At 44.2% G+C, this 24,457-nt stretch overlaps 1 protein-coding gene across 1 annotated transcript in view; it reads left to right on the forward strand.

Annotated features, from left to right (window-relative positions):
• The window catches only part of UMODL1 (uromodulin like 1), a 49,365-nt gene that overhangs the window by 20,459 nt on the left and 4,449 nt on the right, over positions 1–24,457 (forward strand). Inside the window, exons 10-19 of the mRNA XM_068179591.1 lie at positions 917–1,136; positions 4,519–4,656; positions 5,316–5,954; positions 8,868–8,980; positions 13,433–13,646; positions 16,248–16,705; positions 17,499–17,641; positions 19,199–19,435; positions 20,312–20,471; positions 23,040–23,127. Of these exons, the coding sequence (XP_068035692.1) occupies positions 917–1,136; positions 4,519–4,656; positions 5,316–5,954; positions 8,868–8,980; positions 13,433–13,646; positions 16,248–16,705; positions 17,499–17,641; positions 19,199–19,435; positions 20,312–20,471; positions 23,040–23,127 (2,410 nt within the window). The remainder of the gene's footprint in view (positions 1–916; positions 1,137–4,518; positions 4,657–5,315; positions 5,955–8,867; positions 8,981–13,432; positions 13,647–16,247; positions 16,706–17,498; positions 17,642–19,198; positions 19,436–20,311; positions 20,472–23,039; positions 23,128–24,457) is intronic.

Consider the following 24,457-nt stretch of genomic DNA (forward strand, 5'->3'; position numbering starts at 1 on the left):
GCAGAAGAGTGAAGGAATTACAAATGCAGGCATGCAACAGGGGCTCCTTTCCTTGGATCTTTAATTTGGCAATAAACTCACAGTAAATTAACTTGAGGCTTTTAAATGGAATATTGAAATGGCATTCCTGGCATTCATTTCAGCACAGTCTGCTCAATTAATGTCCTACTCCTCTCAAATAAATAGTTCTCTGCCTGCTCTCTTTCTTCTTTCAAGGAAAGTATCTGGATCAGGCTTTCTTCTCCACCCCCATTCCTTGCCTGCACACATGTGGCCACTGTCCACAGTCAGGTATAATCAGCCAGAAACAAAACTTGAGTCATGAAGTCTGGTGGAAGCTCTGAGCTTCCCAAAAAAGGGGGAGGTTTCAGATGGAGCAATCTCCTACAGTTTTGCTGCACAGAACAGGGCCCATACAGAAGAATTGGGATCTCCACCCAAAACAAAGGCTGACTCGTAACCATGTGTGAATTTAAATGCAAGAGAAAATCCCAAAGCAATAATGGAGCTATACATTCAAGGGCAGCAGAGAAGAGGCATTTGCCCAACAGAAATTGCTAATTGAACCTCCTCACATGGCTTTATTTCCCACAGTTGCAAATTGTTCACTTTTGCTGTGTAGAAAGATTTTGGATTCTGTGTAGGAATCTCAGAGTAAGTCCTCTCTGAGATTAATGCAGACCTGATTGGCTTCATCAGGATGGGAAGAAAAAGGAGCAATGCCCATCTGTGTTGCTTCTGCCTCCTTGGGTGTTTGTGAGCACAACATTCCCCTCTCCTTTCTTCTCTCTGCCTTTTCTTGCCTCTCTACCCTGATGTGAGCTTAGACCAGCTACACAGCTGTTGTGCTTATATAAATATTTAAAGAGGTACCTGTTGGCTCCCTAATTGTCAATGCTTTTCTCCATTTGCTCAGCTTGGAAATTCATTTCCACCCAACATTTCTGCCTTGTACAAATCTGGGAAGTTGAAAGTGCAGATTGAATCCCTGGCAGCAGGAAGCATCATTGTGAGACTCAGAATCACCGTGCAGGATCCCGAGTTTCCAGTGGATGCCTCCACATTTGCCCCAGTGCTTTCGTCCCTGCACAATGGCTCTGTGCTTGTGGTGGATCAGCAAAACACTGCAGTAGAAGGTAATTTTTGTTATTATTTTTTTCAAAGAAGAAAGCAGAGTTTGTGATTCGATCACGTGCAGTATCATCAATATTCTTCACAAAATAGAGAAACAAAGGATGTGGTTTGGTGGATAGAAAACCATGATGTGAGTATTCTTCCAGGGGTTTTATCCATAAGCCCAGAAGGGACAGACAAAGGAGCACTGGCTGTCCCCATGTACCTGCAGGCACTGCTTCTCCTCACTGTGGTTAACCCAAGGGGAGCCTTTGGTTTCCCTGTTCATTTTCCTCCCTCTCTTCTCTGTCCCCAGCTGGAAGTTTGCCATATCTTTCTCGAGCTGAATGGCAGACAGGATTACTGTGGAATATCTGTAGCCTTTAGATCCCAGAACTGCCTCTAGACAGTTTTGTGCTCCAAGATAGGGGGACTGTACTTGGGCCAAGGATTAAGAAATCTAACATCTTCTCTCTAGAAACCCAGCCAGAGGAATACCCAAATGTCCTTACTGTGAATAGGACTGAAGAAGCATGCATGGAATTTATGTTAAACCAGGCCTTTGTTTGATCTTCAATAATCACCACTTTTATCTTCAAAGGACTGAGTTCTGTCCTCAGGTTTCCCAGCTGGCAGAGACAGCAGAGTTCAGAAAGTTGCCAAAGCCAACAGAATGGGTTATTCTTCTCTCTTGGTGTGTTGAGCCTTTCTGAGCAGGAAAAACTCCCTTTGGAGTTGCAGAGCATATGCAGGTTAAGGAGAACAGGACAGGAAAAAACCAGGAGACAAATTGCACTTGAAGCCTACAAATAACACAGTGGCAGCTGAGACTGAATTGCAAGAGGTTGATGTGTACCAAAATGTTTTCTAAATGTTATTGATCCTGAGACAAAGAGGCTGAGGAAGAAGAAGGTCATGGCTCTGGACTGTCACTTTAGCTGCAGAAACCAGGTGGCTTCCAGTAGCACCACACTTATCCAGGGGCACAGCCAACACCTCCACTCCTCCTTAGGGGCTGAGAAAAGGGGTTTATTTCTTAGTTCTACCCAAAGAAGAATTTCTTCAACATGAGTTTCCTAAGTGGAAAATAAGGAGTGAAACACATGAAGGAAGGATTTGTAAAATGGGGTGTTTTCCTTCCTGATCCTGGAGAGCCCCAGGACATGACCTTTGGCAATAAACCCACCCAAACCCTGTCCCCTGGATTCTCCCTGCAGCCTGGCCACCACCAGGCTTTGTGCTTGCTTTAGTGACAGTCCATTCAACTGTGAAAAGCAGGGAGGAGAAGTCAGAAGGGACAGCACAACTGAAGGGAGTGAACCAGATCTCTTTGAAGATCCATAAATTATTAAGTTTATTGCCATGATGAATAGACACAATAAAATCTGTTTTGTGAGAGGAGAGGAGAAGAGAAGAGAGGAGAGGAGAGGATGTGTGCTGAGTCAGGCCCAAGATCCTTCTAGCACAATGACCCAGCCTCAGGACCAGCCAGGAGCCAACTCCTGGAGAAGGCATCACCTCCCACAAACAGTCCCTTAGCCAACAACTGTTTTCAGCTCCAGAACTCCCTGAATCCAGAGGGATTTCTTTGGGTTTGTTTATCCCCCATGAATCTCCCCGTCAAACCAGATAAATCTTTAGCATCTGCAACATCATTTGGCAAGGATTTTCACAGATTTTTACCCTTTGCATGTACCCACTACGGGTGTATAATAGGTAATCGGAATGAACACAAAGGTGGCATTTTAATAATTTTTGGACTAGGACTGTTGGTTGAGGTGTGTGTAGGGAAATGCCAAATGTGAAGGGCCAGAGAGGTGCCAAGAGTGCAGAAGGAGAGCTCAGAGCAGACCTTGGCTGAGATGGGATGGTTTAGAGAGGAAAATAGTGCAGTGTGTGTGTGTGTAAGTGCACAAGTGATGCACCACTCAGTGCCAGCGTTTTGACCCATGCATGATTGAATGTGGCCATCAGAGGTGAAGGAATTTGCTTTAAAACCCTGTTAAGTGAGGAGAAAGGAAACCCTCAGAGACAATGGAGGCAGTGAATGTAAGTGATTTGGCAATTAGCATCTCTCAGATGGTGTTGGAAGCCACCAAGGGTCACAATTATTTCATAGCACAGTTAGGAATTAATGAGATTTCATCTCTGGTGTTCAGTCAATCCTGCACACTTCTGCATTCCCTCTAAGTGGCTGAGGCTGGAACATAATAGGCAACTGCTGGCCATAGGCATGTGAAATTGTCTAATGGAGACTATCATGGACACAGCAATTACCCAATGACAAACAAAGTGAAAAGAATTGAAATATTAGCTAGAAGGAGGGAAAAGCAAGCAGAAAGATGAGTGTGTGTATGTGCATGCACGTAGAATGGGGCGTTCCTTTGTTTCAGAGAAATAATCACCATCATTAATCTGCAAGTTTGCAGGACAAGCACTTATGTTCCTTTGTTATTCAGAACAATTTTCTAGCCTCTGATCAGAATTACTTGTCCCAAGACACAGTTTTTAGCCTCATTTGCTGCTCTCCCTCTTTCAGACCCTGAGGCAGGAGGTGAGTGCGCAAGGCAGTCACACAGGGCGGGCTCACCTGGGATTCACAGGAATTATTCCTGTCCAAAGGACTAAATCAGCTCTTGCAGATTTGCTGGAACAGGGTGTGAATGGCAACACAAGACTCCAGATATAAATCCCTCAAAAGAGAAGAGATTCAGCAATAAAATAGGTCCATCACTGCATAAAAAGGCATCTCTAACTGATTCAGAGCAGCTGAAATCAGACATAAAGAACACCCTTAGAGCATCTTCATGCATTGATGAATCAGGATGTCTTTTCTGACACTACCAGAAAGAGGGTCACAGTTCTACAGCATTACTTTTGAAAAGAAAAATTGTATAAAAAGAGATTTTGCCCTTAGCACTTCCTCTGTTAAGAACAGATTAATGCTTCCCGTGGGAGTTACTAGCATTTACTTTATATTTGAAGCAGAAGATTATTTGGATTAAGTTCCTATTTAATGTTGTATCTACTGGTAGCTAGTGGTAACAGATCCATTAATTACCTGATATATCTGGAGGTGCTGTACACAGAACTTGGTATAGTGAGTGATTTTGATATAATTGTAGTACAAACCTAGAGCATTTTTTTTCACTTTAAATGTGTTTACCTCTAAAAACAATTCTTTAAAACGTCTTTACTCAGAAAAAAAACACTTTTCAGAATACAAGAACAAGAGAATAACAAAACAGATAGTGTTCTGCATCGCTCAAAGCTTGGCTGACAAGTAAATGATGAAAAAGGAACACCATATAAGTAAATTAAAAAAGGACTACTTAATGATTATTTCTAGCTTAATGCAGCCAGCAGGGAGGCTGTCTGACCCTTGTTCTTGTTTTGGTCCCACAGACTGGGATGAATGTGCTTCCCAAGCTGAGAATGACTGCTCTGTGTTAGCAGAGTGTATAGATTTGATGGGCTCCTATATGTGCAGGTGCAAGACAACCATGGATACCAATCCATCCCGACCTGGAAGAAATTGTGAGGGTGAGAAAAAGGCTGGCATGTAGGGGATTTTTTTTTGTGTGTTTTTTGTTTGTTTGTTTGTTTGTGGTTTTTATTTTTTTTTGGTTTTGGGGTTTTTCTGACATGAAACATTGGAACAAGTTGTGGGGTTTTACATCTGCTTTATAGCATCTCTTCAGAAAACTGCACCTTTGCAATCTGTGGCTGAAGGGGTGACATGTCTCTAACTATATATGTGTGTATATATATATACATATACATATACATGTTTATTATTATTATTATTATTATTATTATTATTATCATAATCATTATCATTATCATTACTATTAAAATAAATAAATAAATTCAGCTTATCCTCTTTGATAAGCCTGATAACTGCAAGGAGTATTTTTCCCTCTTTTGCCATGTCTGTGGCCAATGTCCTCCCACCAAATTGATCCAAAGCTTTGCCAACCAGAACAGGACACCCAAGAATCAAATCTGTTTCTTTGTATCAGCCCAAACCAGACTCAACCCCATAAAAATCACGTGTTCTTCACTCTGTTCATGACCATCCAAGACCTGTTTTTGTAATGCTGCCATGGGTGGTTGAGCCATGGTGCCATTTTCAGGCCAGGCCCTGGTGCCTCCTCATCCAGTTTGAGGCTCCATTTCAGGGTGTGTTTATTGTGTTCCAGGTGAGATTGTGGATCCTCTCACTGAAGCCGTGGCTCCTGAAATAAGAACCACCACAGACTTGGCTCCTGAAGAGGGCAGAAGCCCTGCAGGCCCTGCTCCCACTGCCACCACGGGCCCCGCGTTGAGCGCCACCACCACACTCCTCCCTGCTGCGCTGGCCCCGGGTGACCAACAAGCGTCCCACAGTGCCGCCAGTGCTCCTCCAACCCCTTGGCAAAAAGGTCTGGCCCCATGGATGGGTTTCAGCAGGGCCAGCAGCCCCACGGCCATGGGGGTCACCCCCAGCAGGGCACTGGCCGTGGGCACAGTGGCCAGCAGCCCAAGCTCGGTGGCCAAGGCCGCTGTCCCAAACACACCTGTGGGCACAGCCAAGCAGGTGCAGCTCGGCTCCCTGTGGCTGTTTCCAAATCAGACAGCCTCAGCTGCCACCAGGACTCACACAGCTCCTGCTGTGCCCCAAGGCAACTCTCCAGGTGGCCCCAACACAGCTCTGCTGGCCACAGGGAATGCTGGCATTGCCACCCCCAGAGCAGATGGAGAGGTGACAAGGGAGAACAGCTCTTGGTCTGAGGGACACTCTGGCGCCTTGGAGTCACCAGATTGGTCAGGCACCTCTCCAGCCCCTAGCCCGGACCATGGTGAGTACACATCCCATGGGATCTGCACGTGTGGGAACTCACCTGGGGGAGAAGCAAAGCCTTGCTCAGAGTTCAGAAAAAGGCATTTAAAACTATTTTTTCAATGTCAAAATTATTTTCTTGGTGCTTGCAATTTTTTCTATGTCAATAATATTTTCTGCAGGAATTGGCACTTTCTCTTTGCTAAATCAGCTTGTGAGAGCGATTCCTCTTCCTGGCAATTTAGCAGTTGCTTTTATTGATGTTACATTTCTTCACTCCAAGAGGAGGAAGCACATAAAAGAGTGCACTGAGCGTGGCTCGTGGCAACATTTGCTGCTCGTCCTTTTGCCACACATCCTGGTTTTTCCTGCAGCCTCTGGCACCAGGACACAGCAGCAGCAGCTGTCTTTGGAGTTAATTTAGGGAGCCAGGGAGGAAAAGGACCTGCCTTCCCATTGCTCTCAGCAGAGGATGATCAGTCAGAATGCTCCACAAATCCCCTGTGAGGCAGGAGCTGCCTGGAAACCCGAGAGACACTGCTTCAAGAGATGCAATTGAGAGCAACAAGGCTGGGGAAGGTTTAATCTGTTTGGGTTTTGGTAGATGTGTTGCAGCTAATTAGGGGATTTTTCTGTTGATTGGAGCTGAATCATAGTTCAGAGAGTCAGATTTGGTCTTAAAATCACAGTTCTGTTTGGGACAGGAATGCTGCTGTCTCTGCCCATTACTAAATGTATATTTTTTTTCTGTAGTGGGTCACTATTCAATTTGGCTATTTTCAGTTTTGCTTCTGCTTGTCTTTATTCTGTCTCTCGTGCCCTCCACATCTCTCTGATCCCAAGTCACACTTGCCTCTGCTCTTTTATCTCCCCCTCCCCTGTGATCTCGTGTTCTTGGTGGTCTCCACTCATCCAGCCCCACTTGTGGTGCTCCCTCATTCCTTTCTCCCTGGAAAATGGAAAAAGGAATGAGGCTTTTTCAGCCATGTTCTGCTGCTTCTCCAGCCTCTCTTGTCCCCCCAGCCCTGCTCACCAGGTGTCCCCTCCTGCCATCCTGCCCTGCCTTGGGCAGCTGTGCCAATGCCCTGCTCAGCTGCTGTCTTCTCTCCTCCTAAGAAAGATGTTTGGGGTTTTTCTAATGAAAAAAAAATTAAGCATAAAATTGGTTAATTTTAACTGACAAAAAGCCACATAAAGGCTGTTCCCAGCTGGAAAAAAAACCTGAAGAATTCTACACAAAAAGAGTTCCGTTTATAAAAACGTGGTTTATATTCCTGATGAATCAAATATTAAGCCAAGTGCTTTTGCTGGGAAAGAAGCTTGTGAATGGATTATGCCTAAGGAATAAGAGCAAGAGCCACCAGAGTGGCATCTTACTAGCCTGGGGCAGGAAATTCAGAGGGCAAAAGCCCATGTTTGGTGAAGTTTCATATGCAGCCTCCTCCTTGTGGCATCATCTCTGACCTGGAGGCTCAGCCTCAGCCAACTCTTCATAGTCTGGTCTTCTAAATATCAGGGGACTTTTTTGCTATTATTTGAGAGTAATTCAGAACATTTCCCCCTCTCATCTGAGACAACTGAATGTGTTTTATCCCCTAAATACCTATGTTCACATGACAGGACTAGCCATGGCAAAAAGCAAGCCCAAATCCTTTGATCTGACTGTTGGTGGTGAGGATTCCTTTGGGATCAGAATTATGCTGGGATAAAGGAACCCTCCTCCAGTGGCTCGCTTCAAGCAGGCATTTCTCCCCTCCCCTGTAAAGCTTTACCTGATTACTATTTCTTTTCCTCCAGTACCTGCCCTAGTCCAAGTGATTATTTTCCTAACGTGAGCAGAACTTGGGTATAAATTGCTCCACAGAGTTTATGCAGAGCTTTATAATTCCTTCTGTTTCAAAGAAAGCAGCTAAAATGGCAGATTAAAACTGAATATAGGAGTCAGACAGTCTCGGAGCTGGAACCTGGTGCCTGATACCCTGTGGAGGTGCAGTCAGGTGTGTGCAGGGAGGAAAGCAGGTTGCTACACCAGAAAGTAAAGACTGGTAACTTGATTCAGAATTTTAAACTGAATCCTTAGCCAGATGGTAAAGTTCTTGAGGTTTTTGGTGAAGACTTTCCTGTGTTTATATAAACCATTGAAACATCAGGTTTTGCTGTGCCAAAAGTGATGATTTGTTAGGAGCTGGGGGCAGAGCGAAGGCAATTTGCTGGCAATGGTCGCAGCACTGGATGATTGCAGTCATCACTAAATGGATGCCAGAGGCACAGACCATGCCTTGAGAAGCTCCTTCTCTGCTCTCTGATCACTTCAGCATCTGTAGTAACAATGCTAAACCCAGAGACACTGGGAAACACTGAGAAATCAGGAAATAAACTCAAATGTTTGAGTCTGCCTTGATGTCATTCAGCAGATGTGAACTAGGAGGGAAGTTGGGAAGGGAAGTGGGAGGGAATCCCACCCTGTTGGGATTCACCTCGTCCCACCACAGCTGTCCAAAGTGTAGATGTGTAAGCTCAGGCAGCAGCCCAGCCTTCCTCTGAGGCTGCAGGGAGGATTTGGTGCTGCAGTGGTTTCCCTTTGGAGGGACTGGTGGGACAGCCAGCTGAGCCTGGGAGAGCGATTCCAATGCCTGGATAGAGCAACATTCCAGACACCCCCGAGCATCCAAAGCAGAGCTGGCAGATATGAGACCTACAGGAGGTCACTGCCTTCCTTGAGAGCCATCTGGGACTCAGGCAGGGCAGACTAAGATGCTGGATGATTTATTTTTAGACTTTTGGGGGTTGGGCTACATTTTAGAGGACTGGCCTGCTGCTGCTATGAGTGGATACATGTGGCCAGGGATGCTGGACACTGTGACACACCTGTCCATGGACTGCAGCCCATAAAGCACATGGTACAGAAATTGTCTTTTTTCTTACCTTGCAGCCTTCCAGAAACTTAGTGGCACAGTTCGGATAACAAACATGGAATACTCTCCAGGCTTTAGCAATAACAGCAGTGAGGAAAATCAAACCTTTGCACAGCTCTTTGTTGATGAAGTAAGTGGTGAAGAAGGATGTGACCTGTTACCTGTCTCAATAAAACCCCGTGTATGGTCTTTTCCCCCCAAAGCCTGTATAACTCATGTGTGTCCCTTGACACACCTGTGAGGTTTGGCTTCCCCTGACTGCCTGAGGCTGCAGGATAAGTGTGCAGCTGTGTTTTAGAGGAAGATCAGGATTTTGGGATTCTCTGGTACCTCCATGTCCTCTCCTTCTCATACCAGGGGTGTGGTGGAAAGGTAATAGAACTAGCAAAGTGTTCTGATACCCTTGCCCTGAACAGCACTATCCTAATTAGCTGTATGATTATTATTATCCTTTGTCAGCCTCAAGGCTGACAGTTCTTGTAATCATCCTGGATTTTGTAGCCCCATATCTGGAAAGGGAGTGGTTTCTTGAAAAGACACCTCTGCCCTCACTTCTAATTAGAGTGCAAGATCAAAGCACAGCATGGTATCTGCTGTGCCTTTAACCCTCTCAGCATTCTGGGGTGTTGCCTTTGACAGTATCTAATATTGCAGTGAATTTGTCAGAAGTTTGTTCCTTCTGGTGCTCCCTCCAACACACCCATGCCTGGAAATCCACTGGTTATGCTGGGCTGCTTTATTGCCTCCCTTACCTCCCCTGCACTGTCTGTGTTTTCAGAGGCCTTGATGAGTGTGGTGATAAATCCATCACTGGCAATTTGATGGATTTTCAAACCCTGCAGAGGCCTCCCAAGACTCACTGAGGACAGAGTCCCCACGTGCCACTGGAGCACAGCTGGCACAGGGGCACAGCCTGGGGTCACAGACCACTGCAGGGAGGGGAGAGGGTGATGCTTTTATCCTTCTCGGACATCAAATCAGTTTCCCACTGGCCACGACTGGTTTGCACCTTTCTGGGTGTGTTAGCAGAGCACAGCTTTCCCGGAGCTGTTTTGGCCCCAAGCTGTCACATCAGAAAAACTGTGACAGAACGAGAGTGATGTGATTAGCAAAGTGAAAAGGGACCAATTCTCTGCTGACCTCTCTCTCTCTCGTTCAGCACCACGCTCTGCCCGAGGCTATTTCAGAACAGCACAGTATTGAAATGGACATATAAAAAAAAAAATGAATGTATTTCCTTCATTCACTCAGTTATCTTAGCCCAGAAAATCACGGGTACTAATATATTTAGGAAAAAATGTAAAATGGTTACAAAAGGGAACAAAATGAAGTTTTGTGTCAGTTTTACTTGGGTCTCAAATTTTCAGGCAGAAAATGATCATTTGGGATTATAAGGAACTAACTCCTTTTTCCAGCACTCTGGTTTTGTGGATCAGCTGGAGAGATGTGTTAGTGTTGATTCCTTCCACCTCTGAGCCACTGTAAATGGGCTATAATTGCATAGCTGCTGTAAATAATATTACAAATATTGTATTTCTAGATGCCAAAGAAAATTTAGGAGACCAGAAAGATCTGTATATTTTCTTTTCAGGTTATGAGGACCAGAAATGGATCTTTGAAAGTAAATGAGGAAAGTTTTATGAGCTTTAAAAGCACTCTCAGGTTCCAGTTAAATACAATTTGCCAGAGAATTTTTTTAAACCTCTTTGGAGTCATAATCTACAATTCAGAGGATTTAAAAACCCTGATGTGTATAATGTTCTTAAGTCCCAGCACTTAAGTGCCATGTGGTTAAATTGGCAGCACATCAAATGGAAATATCATCCTTTAAATAATGAGAAGGAGGTAAAACTTGATGTGACAACCTGCACTGTCATTGTCCAGGCCAGTTCCACCACCTTTCTTGTAATGCAACTTAAAAACAACATAGCTAAAGGCAAAAAAAAAAAAAAAAAAAAAAAAATTTAAGTCCTGGGTTTAGTTCACCTTGTGTTTTATAACACCCCAAGAAGGATAGCATGGCTTGTCCCCAACAAAATGTTGGGAAAGCAAAAGGTTTGAGTTGAAAATGCATTCACTGAGATGCAATAAATTCCCAAGTGGAAAGCTTGTTTTGAATGTGGGTGTCTTAAACTTGACAAAAGGTGTGGAACTGATGAAGGTGACCCCCTCATGTGGAAGGCACACAGCCTGTGTTTGTTTGTGTAGCTGAATGCACCTAGAATGATTGTAGTTGAAGCTATATGAATGTGGAATGAGTGTAGGAATAGGGATTAAGAAATTTTCACTATTTCAGTGTAATTTCACCCTTTTGTTAATCTGAGTTTATCCACCTCCACATTCTGGAAGCTGCTGGTGATGGTGGCTGGGCAGATGTGTGCTCTGGAACCTTCTCCCTGAAGGTGCAGCCAAACCACACACAGTGGGGAATTTTTTTCCTCTCTGAGTGAAAAAACAATCTTCAAACAATATTCTGTTCAAATCACTGTACCTTTTATTTACTTATTCCCAGTTTCCAGACTGTCAGTGCATTCCCTGCTTAGGTTTCCTTTGTGTGCTACAGAAATTGCAGATACAGTGACAGACCTGAAGATAATTTCTCTTGTATAAAATCCTCATACTCAAGGGTATTATATATTGACTATTTATTTCCAAAAAGTTCAGTCTCCTTCCCCGTCTCCTTTTTAAAAATTTTTATTTATTTATTTATTTATTTCGAGCCCCGCTTCAGGAAGCGTTGTTTTGATAACCCAGGGTGTGGTACCTGTTGGGAAATCCTGGAGTCTCTTGGATAAAGGGTTTTGTAGTGTCACCTAGTGGCTAAATACAAATACTGTGAATGTGCCCGCCCCGATGCTATTCAAGCTCTGGGTCCTGCTTTGGGAGGAAAAATTGGAATAAGGACAGAAACAAAACAAACCAACCAAACAAACCCTGTAGCCAGGTGGGGGTCAGGCTCTGGTCACAGGGAACAAGTGACAGGACAAGAGGAATTGGCCTCAAGCTGCTCTAGGGAAGGTTCAGGGTGGACACCAGGAGGAATTTCCCCATGGAAAGGGTGCTCAGGCCTTGGCAGGGGCTGCCTAGGGAGGTTTGGAGTGCCCATCCCTGCAGGTGTCCAGGGAAGGGCTGGACATGGCACTCAGTGCTCTGGGCTGGGGACAAGGTGGGGATTAGTCACAGGTTGGACTTGATGATCTTAGAGGTCTTTTCCAACCTAAATGATTCTGTGATTCTGTGAAAAAGAAGAACTGATAAAATAAAATTTTCAGATAGGGAAAGAGGATGAAATCAGCGTGGGCTAAGAGGATGTCACTGGTGTCTGTGTTTGATATTGAGAAGTTCACACAGAAATTATGAAAGCTGAAAACTTAGGTCCGACCTCCAACTTTTCAGTACCTGCTTGTGAAACAGCAGAAAGAGAGAAGGAGCCCAAGAAGCCCTGTTTTGGTGAAATGGGAGATTTGGGGTCTGACAAGGACGGTTTATGTTCTGCCCAGGTTTTTGGAGGGGAGCCAGCTGTCTCCATCCTCCCAGCTCTGCCTGCGTGCTCCATGGGGCACTCCCCGGTTTGCTGTGTGGGACTTGCAGGCACATGGCAGCTGTTTCCAGGGGCACACAGGGGGTTTGCTCTGTGCCATGCTGCCTTGGCACCCAGCATGAGAAACACACCAGCTCTGGGGATCAGGAAAGGGCTGCAGGACACCTGCAAATCCTGGGACCATCTGCAGGGCTGAGTAACAGACAGTGGGGAAGTCAGGGCTGGGTAATGCACAGCAGCAGGGCACAAGGCTGTGCAAAAGCTGTGAGAATCCAGCACTAAATGCACCAGCTCTGAGCGTGGGTGCAAGGCAAGCAAGGCTTCTCCTGGTGGCTCCCAGTGCTTGCCTCTTCCCTGGGCTCTTCCTGGTGGGAATCACTGCTGGCATCCCCGAGCATTACACACTGACATAAACTGTGCCTTAAACTCATGGCTGAAATCCAGCCCTGCTGCTCCAGATATTCCCTGCAGAAATCAGGGAGAGGAAGAAGCAGTTGGAGGTGGCCACAGTGTGGTAGCCCCCACCTGGCCCCATGATACCCTGGTCTGGGCATTTAGGAAGAGGTGGGGTTTGCTTGGCTCTGGTGAGAAATCAGCTGTAAAGCAAAGCTTGAAGGTCACCTGCTCGAAGTTGTAATGTTCCTGGGCTAAGAGAGCCCTCTAAGCAGTGTGGAGTGTCAGGAGCACCTCCACTTCCACCAGCAACTCCTTGTATTGGACAGGAATTCCTTGGATTGCCCCTCTCCTCAGGGGCATTTTGAGAGGCAGAACATGGGAGCTTCCCTGCAATCTCCTCCCTCCCTTTCTGTGACCAGAGACAAGGGCTTGTGCCAAATGACAGATGAGATATCTTAATCGTTTGGCTCGTTCAATACTCATGCTTAAATGTGCACCACATCCTTCAGCTGCTCTGGATGAAAAATGTTACAAAGCAAAAGGTCAATTGTCTGCTGCACAACACTCATTTCTGAGCAGTGTACACAGCCTGAAATGTAACTGCTCCATCTGCCCATCCCCACACTCACCTTGTTTTTATTCCAGGTGCACAAATCTCTGCCCCTTGAGGTGCTCCAGCAGATGGATGCTGGTCTGATTAAAGTGCTGGAAATGGGTGTTACTAATGGGAGCACAGTGGTAAGTTTCAGTTTGCTGCTTGCAGAAGAAGTGGATGTCCACCATGTCATCACCACTTTTTGTGAGGCCTTGGAACACAGCTCCTACTTCACCATGGACAGGAGCAGCCTCTCCATACACGGTGAGGAGCAGCTTGTGCCCCAGCAGTTCTTCAGAACCAGACAGATGATAAAAGCTATTATTAATCTGTGTCTTCTGAGGTGAAAATATCTGTAAAACGCATGGATGAAGAGCCTTTCTCTCTCCTTATATTGCTCCTGCTTATCCATCCAGTAAGGTTTTCAGAGAGCACCCACAGATGACATGGGAAGTGAGGTACCACTGATCCAAAAGGACAAACCCAACTGGTCTTTTTGACAATATCTAGAATCAGTTTTACAGAGAAAAAGGTAAGGAGATGTTAGAGGTCATGGACTGAGGGATTTATAAGCTACCACTGGAAATAAGTCCCTGAACACAGCCATAACTAGCACTGTTTAAAATAATTTAAAACACATTACGCTCTGCTTTGCACTAATAATTTTTCCATTTAAATAGAAATACCAAGGAAAAAAATGAATATGTGTGTTCTTCTTCACTAGGAGAGTTGTTTTCCTCACACACCTGTGGGTCTGGAGCTCAGGTGAAAGCCCACACTTTGCCAAGCCCAGCATGATGGTTGATTGTACTTCTTTTGTTTTATATGTAATTGAAGTAAGTAACAAAAAACATTAATCTCCTGACTAAGAGCAGCTGAATTCTGTTTCACAAGTCACCTCTGAAAAAAAAAATAGAAAATACTGTGTCCCTGACACAATCCATTTGTCCAAAGAACGTTGTTATAAGCTGTCAGTTAGAATCTCATGCAAAATTACTTCAGAAACATATTTATTCTCTGCTCTATAATATTGTTTTTTGCCTGTTACACTCACAGCTGTAGGTCTGGGAAGTTACATATCCTGGTAATTAGTAGGATCACAACTATCTTGTGGTAATGCTTTGTAGAGTGCCTGCCTCCCCCAAACCTGGGCTAAAACACAGGGTTTGTTTCAGGGACAGGTCCCCATAGAGCAGGTGGCTGGTGCTGCTTTCTGAGTCCCACCTGTGGTCTGGTTTGCTCCAGTTTTTAGACTTTGGAAAGAGAAAGAGAAGTAAAAGCATGTTTTTTCTCTCAAAAATGAAAATTTTGGCCAGGTAAAAATGAAGACAGCACTAGACTGCAATCTGGACCAGTCACACAAGCCTTCTGCTTCACTCATGCTGGGCTTTACTCAGCATCTTCTCAGAATTGTGAAATGGGGGAGAAACTGAGGAGGTCAGAAGCATCCCCTTGGGCAGTGGATCACTTTAGGAGTGGGGATGTACTGCATTAATATTTAATGCTGCAAGGTTCTTTTAACAGTTCTGTTTCTCATATTTGCCACAAAAATTAGACAGGGTTGTCAAGATTCTTAGTGATTTTCATTAGCAGTAGCAGAGGGGACAGAACAGGTAATAGAGAAAGTAACAGAAAATACTTGATAGGTGGCTTGACTTCTGTATGGCAGCAGGGAGAAAATGCTGATATTACAAACTACATTCTTCTATGAGCTGATTCATCTGGCTTCTCTCTTTCCTCAGATTGCTTGTTAGCTGATGTAAGAGCTTTAATTTCCTAAATTCTCTTAAGCTTCTTCAGTAATGTATATTTGGTTCTGTAACCACAATGATAAGGAATATTTTTTTACTGAAGTCATACTGATTTGTCAGTTGATACTAACATTTGTTCCGTTTTAACTAAGATATTAATGTGATGATAAGCTTTTGGGAAATCCAGCTCTGGAAGAGCTCCAACTTTTATTTTCCTTCCTTTATTGTACAGATCAGTGACTTTTTCATTTGGGGCATTTCTGGAAGCTGGGCAGTTCCAAAAGGATTTATAAATGTGTACAGATTTTATATATTGCTTGGGAAATGGGTGGTATTTTTATGTTTTAGCCACTAAAATTATTTAAGAGGAGTCTTGTGCAATGAGACACATTGTTTGTGCTTCCCTGCAAATGGAGTTTATTGTCTTGATTCTCTCCCAGTCAGTGCTGGGTGAATACTCAGGGTGTAAGCCCAGACCTGTGCTGGATGTTGGGCGCTTGACACACACATGGATCTGAACCTGTGCTTCCCTTTTCCCCCACTTTTCCCTTCCTGGAACCATTACAGATGGTCACTGACACATTTCTTCCTCTCTCTCAGGGCACACCTGCAATATGGGGCTGCCGCATGAGGTTTGTCCCACGCGTCCCCCAAAATGAGTTTTCCAAAGCACTCCAGGTCCCATCTTTTGGGTAGTAACTAGTCCCAAATGAGGCCTGTGTTTTTTTATCAAACTCCTGGTTATGTCCCCAGCCAGAACTGGGCAGTCTCCTACAGCTCCAGGCAAAAACATACAAGCACTTGCTGAGCAACTTCCAGTGGAGAATATTGTGCAAGCACTGATCTTCCAAAAGCTGTATGTACATGTGTTACACACTAATTATTGCAGCTGCCAGGAAATACAGCTTTACTGATGGGCCCTTTATGTGTCTCGTGGGCTCCTTTCTAAAAAAAAAGCCCCAGCTTTGGCAGTAAGTAGAGCAGGTTAAAAGAACAAAAGAAGCTGGTTTCCTGCCAGTAACTGTGAGTTTCCTCCTAAGAGTTTGCTTTTGCCTAATGAGAACTATCTCAACATGTAAATTACAAAAGTACCTTTATTTTTGGCACTCTTCAGCACTTCCCTTCAGCCAGAAGGCAACAGTGACAGATAAGAAACCTGTGAACAGCACAATTTTACCTGTGACATCTCTGCAAACTTCAGCTCACGTTTCCTCCCCTGCTTCACTGGACTTCTCTCCTGCTGAGCACAAAGCTCTGGAGGACACCATGTTCTCCAGCACGGTGCTGACTCCTCTCACCATGGATCCTGTGGTAACTCCTGATGTTTCTCCTCGAGCATCTCCAGCCCCCCTTGTCAAACCCACCCAAGAGGTTTCCATTAAAGACGCTGTGAGTGTGCTTTGTGAGACTGAGAGGATTGTCCTTGCCATCCAGAAGAGATTCTTGCAACAGGAGTCTATCCCAGAGAGTTCCCTGTTCCTGGGGGAGCCTGGCTGCAATGTGAGCACCAGCAATGGCACCCACGTTGTGCTGCAGGCGGGCTGGAGCAACTGTGGCACCCAAGTTGAGACCGTAAGTCCTCTGATCAAGGGAATGCCAGCAAGCTCTGGAGCACTTTATTTCTCTTTCAGGATGGGAGAGGCAGTGGCAGATCCTTAGCTAGGTGTGCAATCTATTAGTTGCTGAACTTCTGTTGGAGAAAGAAATCCCCTTCCTGTGATGGAAAGTTACCTCAGTGTGTGATGGGAAGCGCCAAAGAGAAGGGGAATCTTTGAGGTCAGGCAGCAAAAGTCATGGGCCTGTCCAAACTGAGTCACTTCCCATGCCTCTTCTGGGTTCCCTTTGCAGCTGTCTTTTCTTAAAAGTAATTTCACCATCTCATGCTGACAAATACTTCAATAGCTACCAGTACTGGGGACAAAGAGTGACAGCTCTCTTTGGATCCGAAACCAATGGCTATGTTCAGACCATGCCAAAACACAGGAACTCCCTTCTGGAGCAATGACCATTGCTGAGGAATGATCATTGTCCCATCCCTGGATGTGTTCAAGACCAAGTTAGACAAAGTTCTGGGCAGCCTGGCCTAGTGGAAGGTGTCCTTGCCCATGGCAGAGGGTTTGGAGCTTAATGATTTTTAAGATCCCTTCCAGCCAAAGCTGTTCTGCTATTCTATGATGTGACAAAAAGGAAAAGGAGAAAGACTGGTGTATTTTCTTTGCCTCTCTGTACAGCAACAATGATACTGGAGGTTTAATCTGTTTGATTTTTGCTCTCAGGAGAACAGGGAACACCCAAGCACCTGAAGCTGGAAAGTTCTGGTACAACCCTGGAAATACTGATGTATTTTTTCCTTTCTGTGCTGCAGAACATGACTACTACTGTGGTGAGAACCACCCTTCGGAATGATGTTTCTGCTGAGGGAATAATCCACCACTTGAACATTGCCAGTCCCATCCACTGTATGTTTCAAAACAATGTCTTGACTTCCTCTGGGTACACTGCAGAAGGGTGAGGAACAGCTCTCTCTGCTTTCAAATTCTGCTGTGTGGCTGAGTGCTGCTGCAATGGGAAAACCCCCAGGGGCTGGAGCTGGATCCAGTGGCAGCACTGGGAGCAGTCTGCCATCCTGGGAGTCCTGTGCTCTGAATGATGCCTTAAGTTTTATCTTTTCTATTTTTCAGATCCTGTACTGCATTAGTGTATAACTCTGAACTCCATATAGAGTCTTTGTAAGCTCTCTTCACAGTGTGGTCAGACAAAACAATCCTTCCAGGCCTGAGAACCAAAGTCATCAGCACAGCCTCAGGCCTGAAAAGTATAAACAAAAGTGAATTGGAGGGAACCAAACCAGGGGAATGTGATTTCATTACCTGGACAATTAACCTCTGATATGCAAATAGACCAAACTTGTATCTGCCTTAAAAACTCATGCCCCTCTTCCATCTTGGCTGTAGCCTCTGCCAGGCTCCTACATGGCCCAAGGAGTATCTGTTAAAGGCCTTTAATAAATATCCACTTTATTCTCTAACTCTGTCTAGCCTCTGTTCTAGGTAGCCAGTCCAAGGCATCAAGGAGATCCCTGCTGTGTGCTTCTCTCCTGCTCTAACTAATATACCAGTAGATCCAACAAGCTTGGCCTTTACCTGGCTAAACCACAGGTGGAAATAAACCTTTGGGATCTGCTGGTTCGGGAGTCAGAATTCCTGTCTCCTCATTGCCTTCCTGGGTAATCCCTTATAGCAAAACAGCATTTTCCTGCTTCTGGAACATATCAGTCATGTATCTTTCCACCTGATGTGTGGCTGCAGGTTGCTACATGGCTTCTGAGAATGGCAGTTTTTAACCCCCCACAAATCCTTATTTGGTCAACTTGAAAAACCAGATGATACATCATACAAATATTTTTTTTTGTTGGGGAAGGCTCCACCTTCAAGTAAGAAGGAATGAGAACTACACTTCACGGAAAATCAAGGCTGTGCTGACAGAAAATGTGACAGCACAAGCCTTTTTCTCATGAGGAGTGTCCTCCCTCCATACAAGTGCCCCTCCTCTCCTGCCTATCATCCTGCTTAAACTATTGGCACCAAATACAGTTTCTGTTTCCTAGCCCTGTCCAGAGATTCTATTTTCCTTCCTATTCCCCAGCAAAGTCTTTGTCAGGCCACTTTTCTTTGAGCTCTATAATTTTCTCATGCCTTTCTGTTCAGATTTTTTTTTTTTTTTTTGGCTCTTCTCTTCTGCACCAAGCTTTTACTGTCCTTATTTTGTGCTTTCAGAGAGCTCATAGTCTTATTCCCCTTCTGCTACACTCTGGTATTTCTCTCTGCCCTGTTTGAATTGTTGAGTCCACCCTTTGGATTTTCCCACTTGTGTTTCTATTATCTCTATCTTCCCAGATGAAAAATCCATGCTTTTTCACCCTTCCTTTTGAACAGTGTCCTGCCATCCTGGACTGCAGATAACCCTTCACTATTTAAATATGTGGGAAAACAGGCATGGATTTAAGACTTGCAGAAACTTACAGTCAAACGTGTGGTCTTTAAAGAATGATAATTGATTTTTCAGACTTTACACCATCTTTGAGGATTTGCATGGATCTGGATACTTCAGAACAGAAATGCAGCTGTTTATTGGAAACTCCCCAGTCCCCAAAAATTTCAGTGTCTCTGCCAGTGAGGATGTGCTGATCGAAGTGGGGATGCAGAGGGCAGACAGCCAGCTCAAGGTGGTTCTCACTGACTGCTGGGCCACTCCAACCAACAATTCAATGGACCCCCTGTCATTTGTTTTTATCAGCAACAGGTACAGCAATGCCATTTGCAAATACCATGAGCCATACCTTAGGTCTTCCAGTGGTACTGACTAATAATGTGTTGTATTTTAAATGACTTTTATGTGTGTTCTCATCATTCACATGCACAGTCCCTTTCCATCTGGCCTGGTTACACCTTCTCTGAACAAGAAAGGTAGATATGAAAAGGGATTTCAAAGGGCTATGTGAAAGTTTTTTGGGGTTGGTTGTCTTCCTTCCATTTTTGTGAGGGAATTGTGATTTTAACCTGAAGAAATCACTTGAGGGTGATTTTGGCAGTCAGTAGTGAAAGAGCATTTGAGAAGTGGGTGTTTTATCTCCTGCTCTGTGGTTCTGAGGTTTCTCTGTGGTTTCAGCTTTATCAAAAGCTTATGTGTCTCTTGTCCACAAAGAAATAAGTTATTTAATTCCTCACACATGATATTAGAGCAGCCTCTGGTGAAAGAGGAAGTTTGTTCCTGTCTGGATCCCCGATCTCACCCCAATGTCATATTTCTTAGGCTCACCTTAAAATACAGGATAATCATTTTGCTCAGTAACAAAATCCTTTAAGTTTCAGGTTTTTTTTTTTTTTTTTTTTTTTTTTGTGTTTGGTGAAGCCAAGCTTAAATCCTTATTTCTGTTACTCTTTCCCTCCTTGTCCAGCTCTCCAAACACTTCTCACAGCTCCTGTTCCACTTGGTTACTGTGAGAACAAAGCAGCAAACAGCCCCTTGCCACCACTGCACTGCCAGAGCTGCTTCATGAAGGGTCTGGCTGTGACTTCCTACAGGAAGGAAAACCTTAAAACCCAAGTTCTGTGCTATAACCAAAACCTGCCTTCTCTAGCCTTAGCTGCTCTGTGTGGTTTTTGTCTCCCTTTTCAGCTGTCCCATCCCAAATACTTACACCATGCTGCTGGAAAATGGAAAATCGAGCAAAGCTCGGTTTAAGATGAAAATTTTTTCCTTTGTCAACAACTCTGTGGTTTACTTACACTGCAGAATTCGTATTTGTATGGAGTCACCAGGAAGCACCTGCAGGACTGTAAGTGTTTTGCTCTGATATATTATTTACCCCCTGAAAAATGTATTTTTCTCAGTGCCATATGGAGTCCTGCAATGGGATGGAAGGAGTAATGTTTCCAAACAAGGTTTAAAATAACTTTGGAGGTTTCCTTTGTGTGGGGAAACGCTACAAGCATACAGAAGTGTCAGCTTTTCCTCCTGTTGCTCATCCTCTCAGAAAAAAGCATGGAACTTGCACAGAGCTGGGGAACCTGAGAACTGGACCTTTCACTCATTTTAAGGGTGACTAAAAGGCAATGAATTTAGGCTGCTTAGAAAAGTATCAGCTCAGATGGGTGTGTCACAAAATAGGAACTCCCAGAGTAGCAGTGTCAGAAGAATGTCTGAGTAAATTTATATATTTTTCTGTCTTTTTTTTTTTCTTATCCCCTACAGATTTACTTCTTCAACTGAGAGTTTAGGTGCCAGGAAAGGAAGCTCAGTGTCATTAAGTTTCCAGGGCAGTGACTTTAATACAGTTTATTATGGCTTTTTAAAGCCTGATTGCTTTTTAAAGCAATAATCCAAGCCTTGTTCTGATAAGGACTGCAGTTTTTAATTGTCTGTGCTACAAACCATTGCATTGTTTCTTCTTACTTGCAAGCAAGTGATACACAGCTCTATCTAAAAATGTGTTGCTACCATAGAAATAAGAAAAAATATGTTTAACTGATGGTTTTTTTTTTCTTACTAGCAGACACTTGGGAATTCTCCTCTTCCTCTGCCAACCTTCCTGGCTCTTTTTTGATCAAGGATGTTTTCATTAGCAATTTGGTGTTCCCCTATTGTTTAACATTTTCCTCTAGCTCTAAATAAAACAGTTTAAACCCATTATAAAGCAAATGATCTGTTCCTAAAGGATTTTAAAAGGCTACCAGAAGATGTTTGTTTCCTTTCTCAAAGTATAAGGCTTCCTCCAGATTAAAAAAAAAAAAAAAAAAAAACAAAAAAAGTCGGGACAGGAAACGTTTTTGCAGCTGAGTATGCATAAAAATGTATATAGGATGCATTGTTCTTTCTCCTATGCAAAATTTACCCCTATGAGAAGTCAGTGAATTCAGTATCTTCAATTGAGGCTAAATTGTGATGTGGGGAAGACAAGCACCAGGCACATCTAGACAGGGTGAGCAATGGATTTTACAAAGAAGGGAGGAGGAGCTGCAGAAGGTGCAAAGATAAAGGAAGATGAGCAAGAACAGAGGATATTTGTAAATAATGTAAGATGGCTGGGAAAGTGCCCTGGGTCTGGGATCTGTTCCTCTGACCTGTTACTCTGGGGAATGGTGACTTGCTTCAGGGCAGGTTTAGCTCAACTCTTCACCCACACACTCAATGCTTACATCTTGTATTATTTCTTCTTACTCAGTCTATTTACTCCTTCTTTTCACTGTGGAAGAGAGTAAGGTGCTCTAAAGTTTAGAGCTGAAAAAAAAAATGGACTGGCTGAGGAGAAAAGCAGAAAGAAATGAGTAAGAAAAATTGCTTTGAATGGGAAGAGGGGTGATGTGCCACCACCATGCAGATGTTTGGTGGAATGTGGCTGCTCCATGGCCATGTGGAACCAAAAATTCATTGCCATCAGGGAGCAACTACATAAATGTGTTCTCTAATGGATCCACCTACCTGGGAAAGCTACTTGAGAGCAGCCCAAAGTCATAAATAACCTCATGGGTATTTTTCTGGGGGCTGACCCAGCTGAAGACACTCTTGCTGGCAGTGGATTGTAGAGGTTTTCCAGTGGAGCCAAACTGGTAACACTGAAGGGACATTCTGGTGTAAACAAGCTGGTAAGAAAGACACCCTGCTGATTTTGCTGGTCATGGTGTGATGCTGCCATTTCTCTGGGGTTTTTTGTGCCCTTCCAGGAGAGCCACAGTACCCTTTGAATAATGCCAGTAGGTTTTGGTTGCCATCAGGGACCTTTGGGCTGCGACTTAAAACAAAAAGGCAGCAAACAAAAGAAAAGGAAGTGCACAGAAAATGTCCGTGCAAGGGCTGCTCACACAGAACTAAAGCAGCTGATCCCCAGCATCCACAGGACAGGGATTTCAGGCTTGCAGTTCCCAGATTAGTGGTTCCCTTGTCACTGAAGTTGTGGGTAGCTTCAGAATGACACATGGCTCGGCAGGGTCTGAAAGCTGCTGCTGCTTTTGCTGGTGCTGGTTGCAGTATCTGCTGTGCCTGCCATGGGCAGCAGAAACATCCGAACAAAAGTGCTTTCAAAACCTTGGCATTAGTGAGAAATTTATTCTCCCATAAGGTTTATCTAAAATAAACAGAAAGTTAATGAAAAGGTTGTCTCTGTGAAACGTCTGTTCACAGCAGTGTGTTCCTGTGTGACTAATTACAGATTTTATACTGATTTTTCCCTGATGCCATTTCTTTTGGACTTCCTTTTGGTGCTAATTTCAGTTTAACAGAGCATAACATTAAGCAACAAAAGCTCGATGGTGAGAGTAGCACTGGGCTTTCCCAAGCTCATCAGAAGGCTTTGTATTTTGAACTAGTAAGCCACATGACTTGTTGGAGTTTGAATTGATCGTTGCAGAGGTGCCATGCGAGGGCTCGACTGCTGAAGGCTGGAGAAACCATCGCCCTGCACAGAACATCCTGGGGACCCCTGTGTAAATCAGCTGGTGAGTTGAGAACAGACTTTCACGCCAGGATTATTTTGTGCTGGCAAAGGAACCTGAAGGCCTGTGACACACATGGTTTTTGTGCCCCTCTATATTCCTTGGGAGCAGGCATTCCTGCTGGAGCCACGTGGCAGCGTGGAGAAGCGCGTGCCCTCCTCGGAGCAGGGACTGTCAGGTTGGCAAGAGAATGTAGAAAGGAAAATAAAGTGCTTTTATGGGGCTGCTTGCACAAGGTAGCAAGTGCAACAACCACAAAATCAAACAATTATTCCAATTGTAAGGTGTGAAAGCGGAGTCGATCTTTCAGATTGCAATCAGTTTTCCAAGTGTTTACACTGCTGTTAGTCTGCAATTATGTTGGGCTCTGAAGTCCCAAATCAGAGGATATAAGAGATTTTATTGTTGTATTTCCCTTGGCTCCCTGGTACTGACTTCATTACCATGGTGAGGGGAAGTGGCAGAGCGCAGCTGATGCACAGCACCCTTGGTTAATTTGGTGCAGTACAGGTTAATTGAGGGCAAGCACCAGCAAGGGACAAGTGAGGTCTGATTTGTTATGCACCTGCTTTTTCTGCATTTAACCTGAGTGATGCTTTCAAGGGCACCCTCGGTCTCTCATGTTTTCAGTCATTTGGCCCCCTCCAGCTTTGCATTTAAAACTTCTTAACATAAAACACTCACTGAGAGTGGTTTGGCTCACCAATATCAGTCTTAACTCATGGCTGCCATAAACAGACAGTTCATAATGTTCTTTTGGACCTAGGAACTGACTCTGACTTAGAAGAATGTATTTTTTTTCCATTACACGGTCTGTTCAAATAGAACCTCAGTGCGCATTTCTGAATTAGTTCTTTAAAAAAATATAAAGCAAATAATGCAGCTTTCTCTGTTTAGCTCCTAGAACAAGTAGCTCTCACTCCCATTTTTGCTGGAGATCCTGATTAATTTCTAATTTTGAATAATGGTCATTTCCCTAAAGGGCCTCTGGTGAGGGGAGCTTTCTTTGGGTTGTGCTAAATTGATTTCTAGGCAAAGGTGGCCCTTTTGGATGCTGTCTCTTATTTCTAGTTTCGATAATCACCCCACATTTTAAGTGATCTACATCTCTGTGTTGAAGGGGGTAACATGAATAATGATGTCAGGTAATAACAGGTGTAAATGCTGCAGTGAAACATGAAAAACTTTACATCCTCTGCCAACACTTGGTCACATGTCATGGCAAAGGCCACTGTTCCCAGGAGGGCCTGCTCTGTATCTGGCTACAGGCTGCCATTTCCACTGTGCGTGTTCTACTTTATTCCTTATTTTCATGCTGAAATTCAAAAATGAG

This window comes from Anomalospiza imberbis, chromosome 2 (genome assembly GCF_031753505.1).
Source record: "Anomalospiza imberbis isolate Cuckoo-Finch-1a 21T00152 chromosome 2, ASM3175350v1, whole genome shotgun sequence".
NCBI lineage: Eukaryota > Metazoa > Chordata > Aves > Passeriformes > Viduidae > Anomalospiza > Anomalospiza imberbis.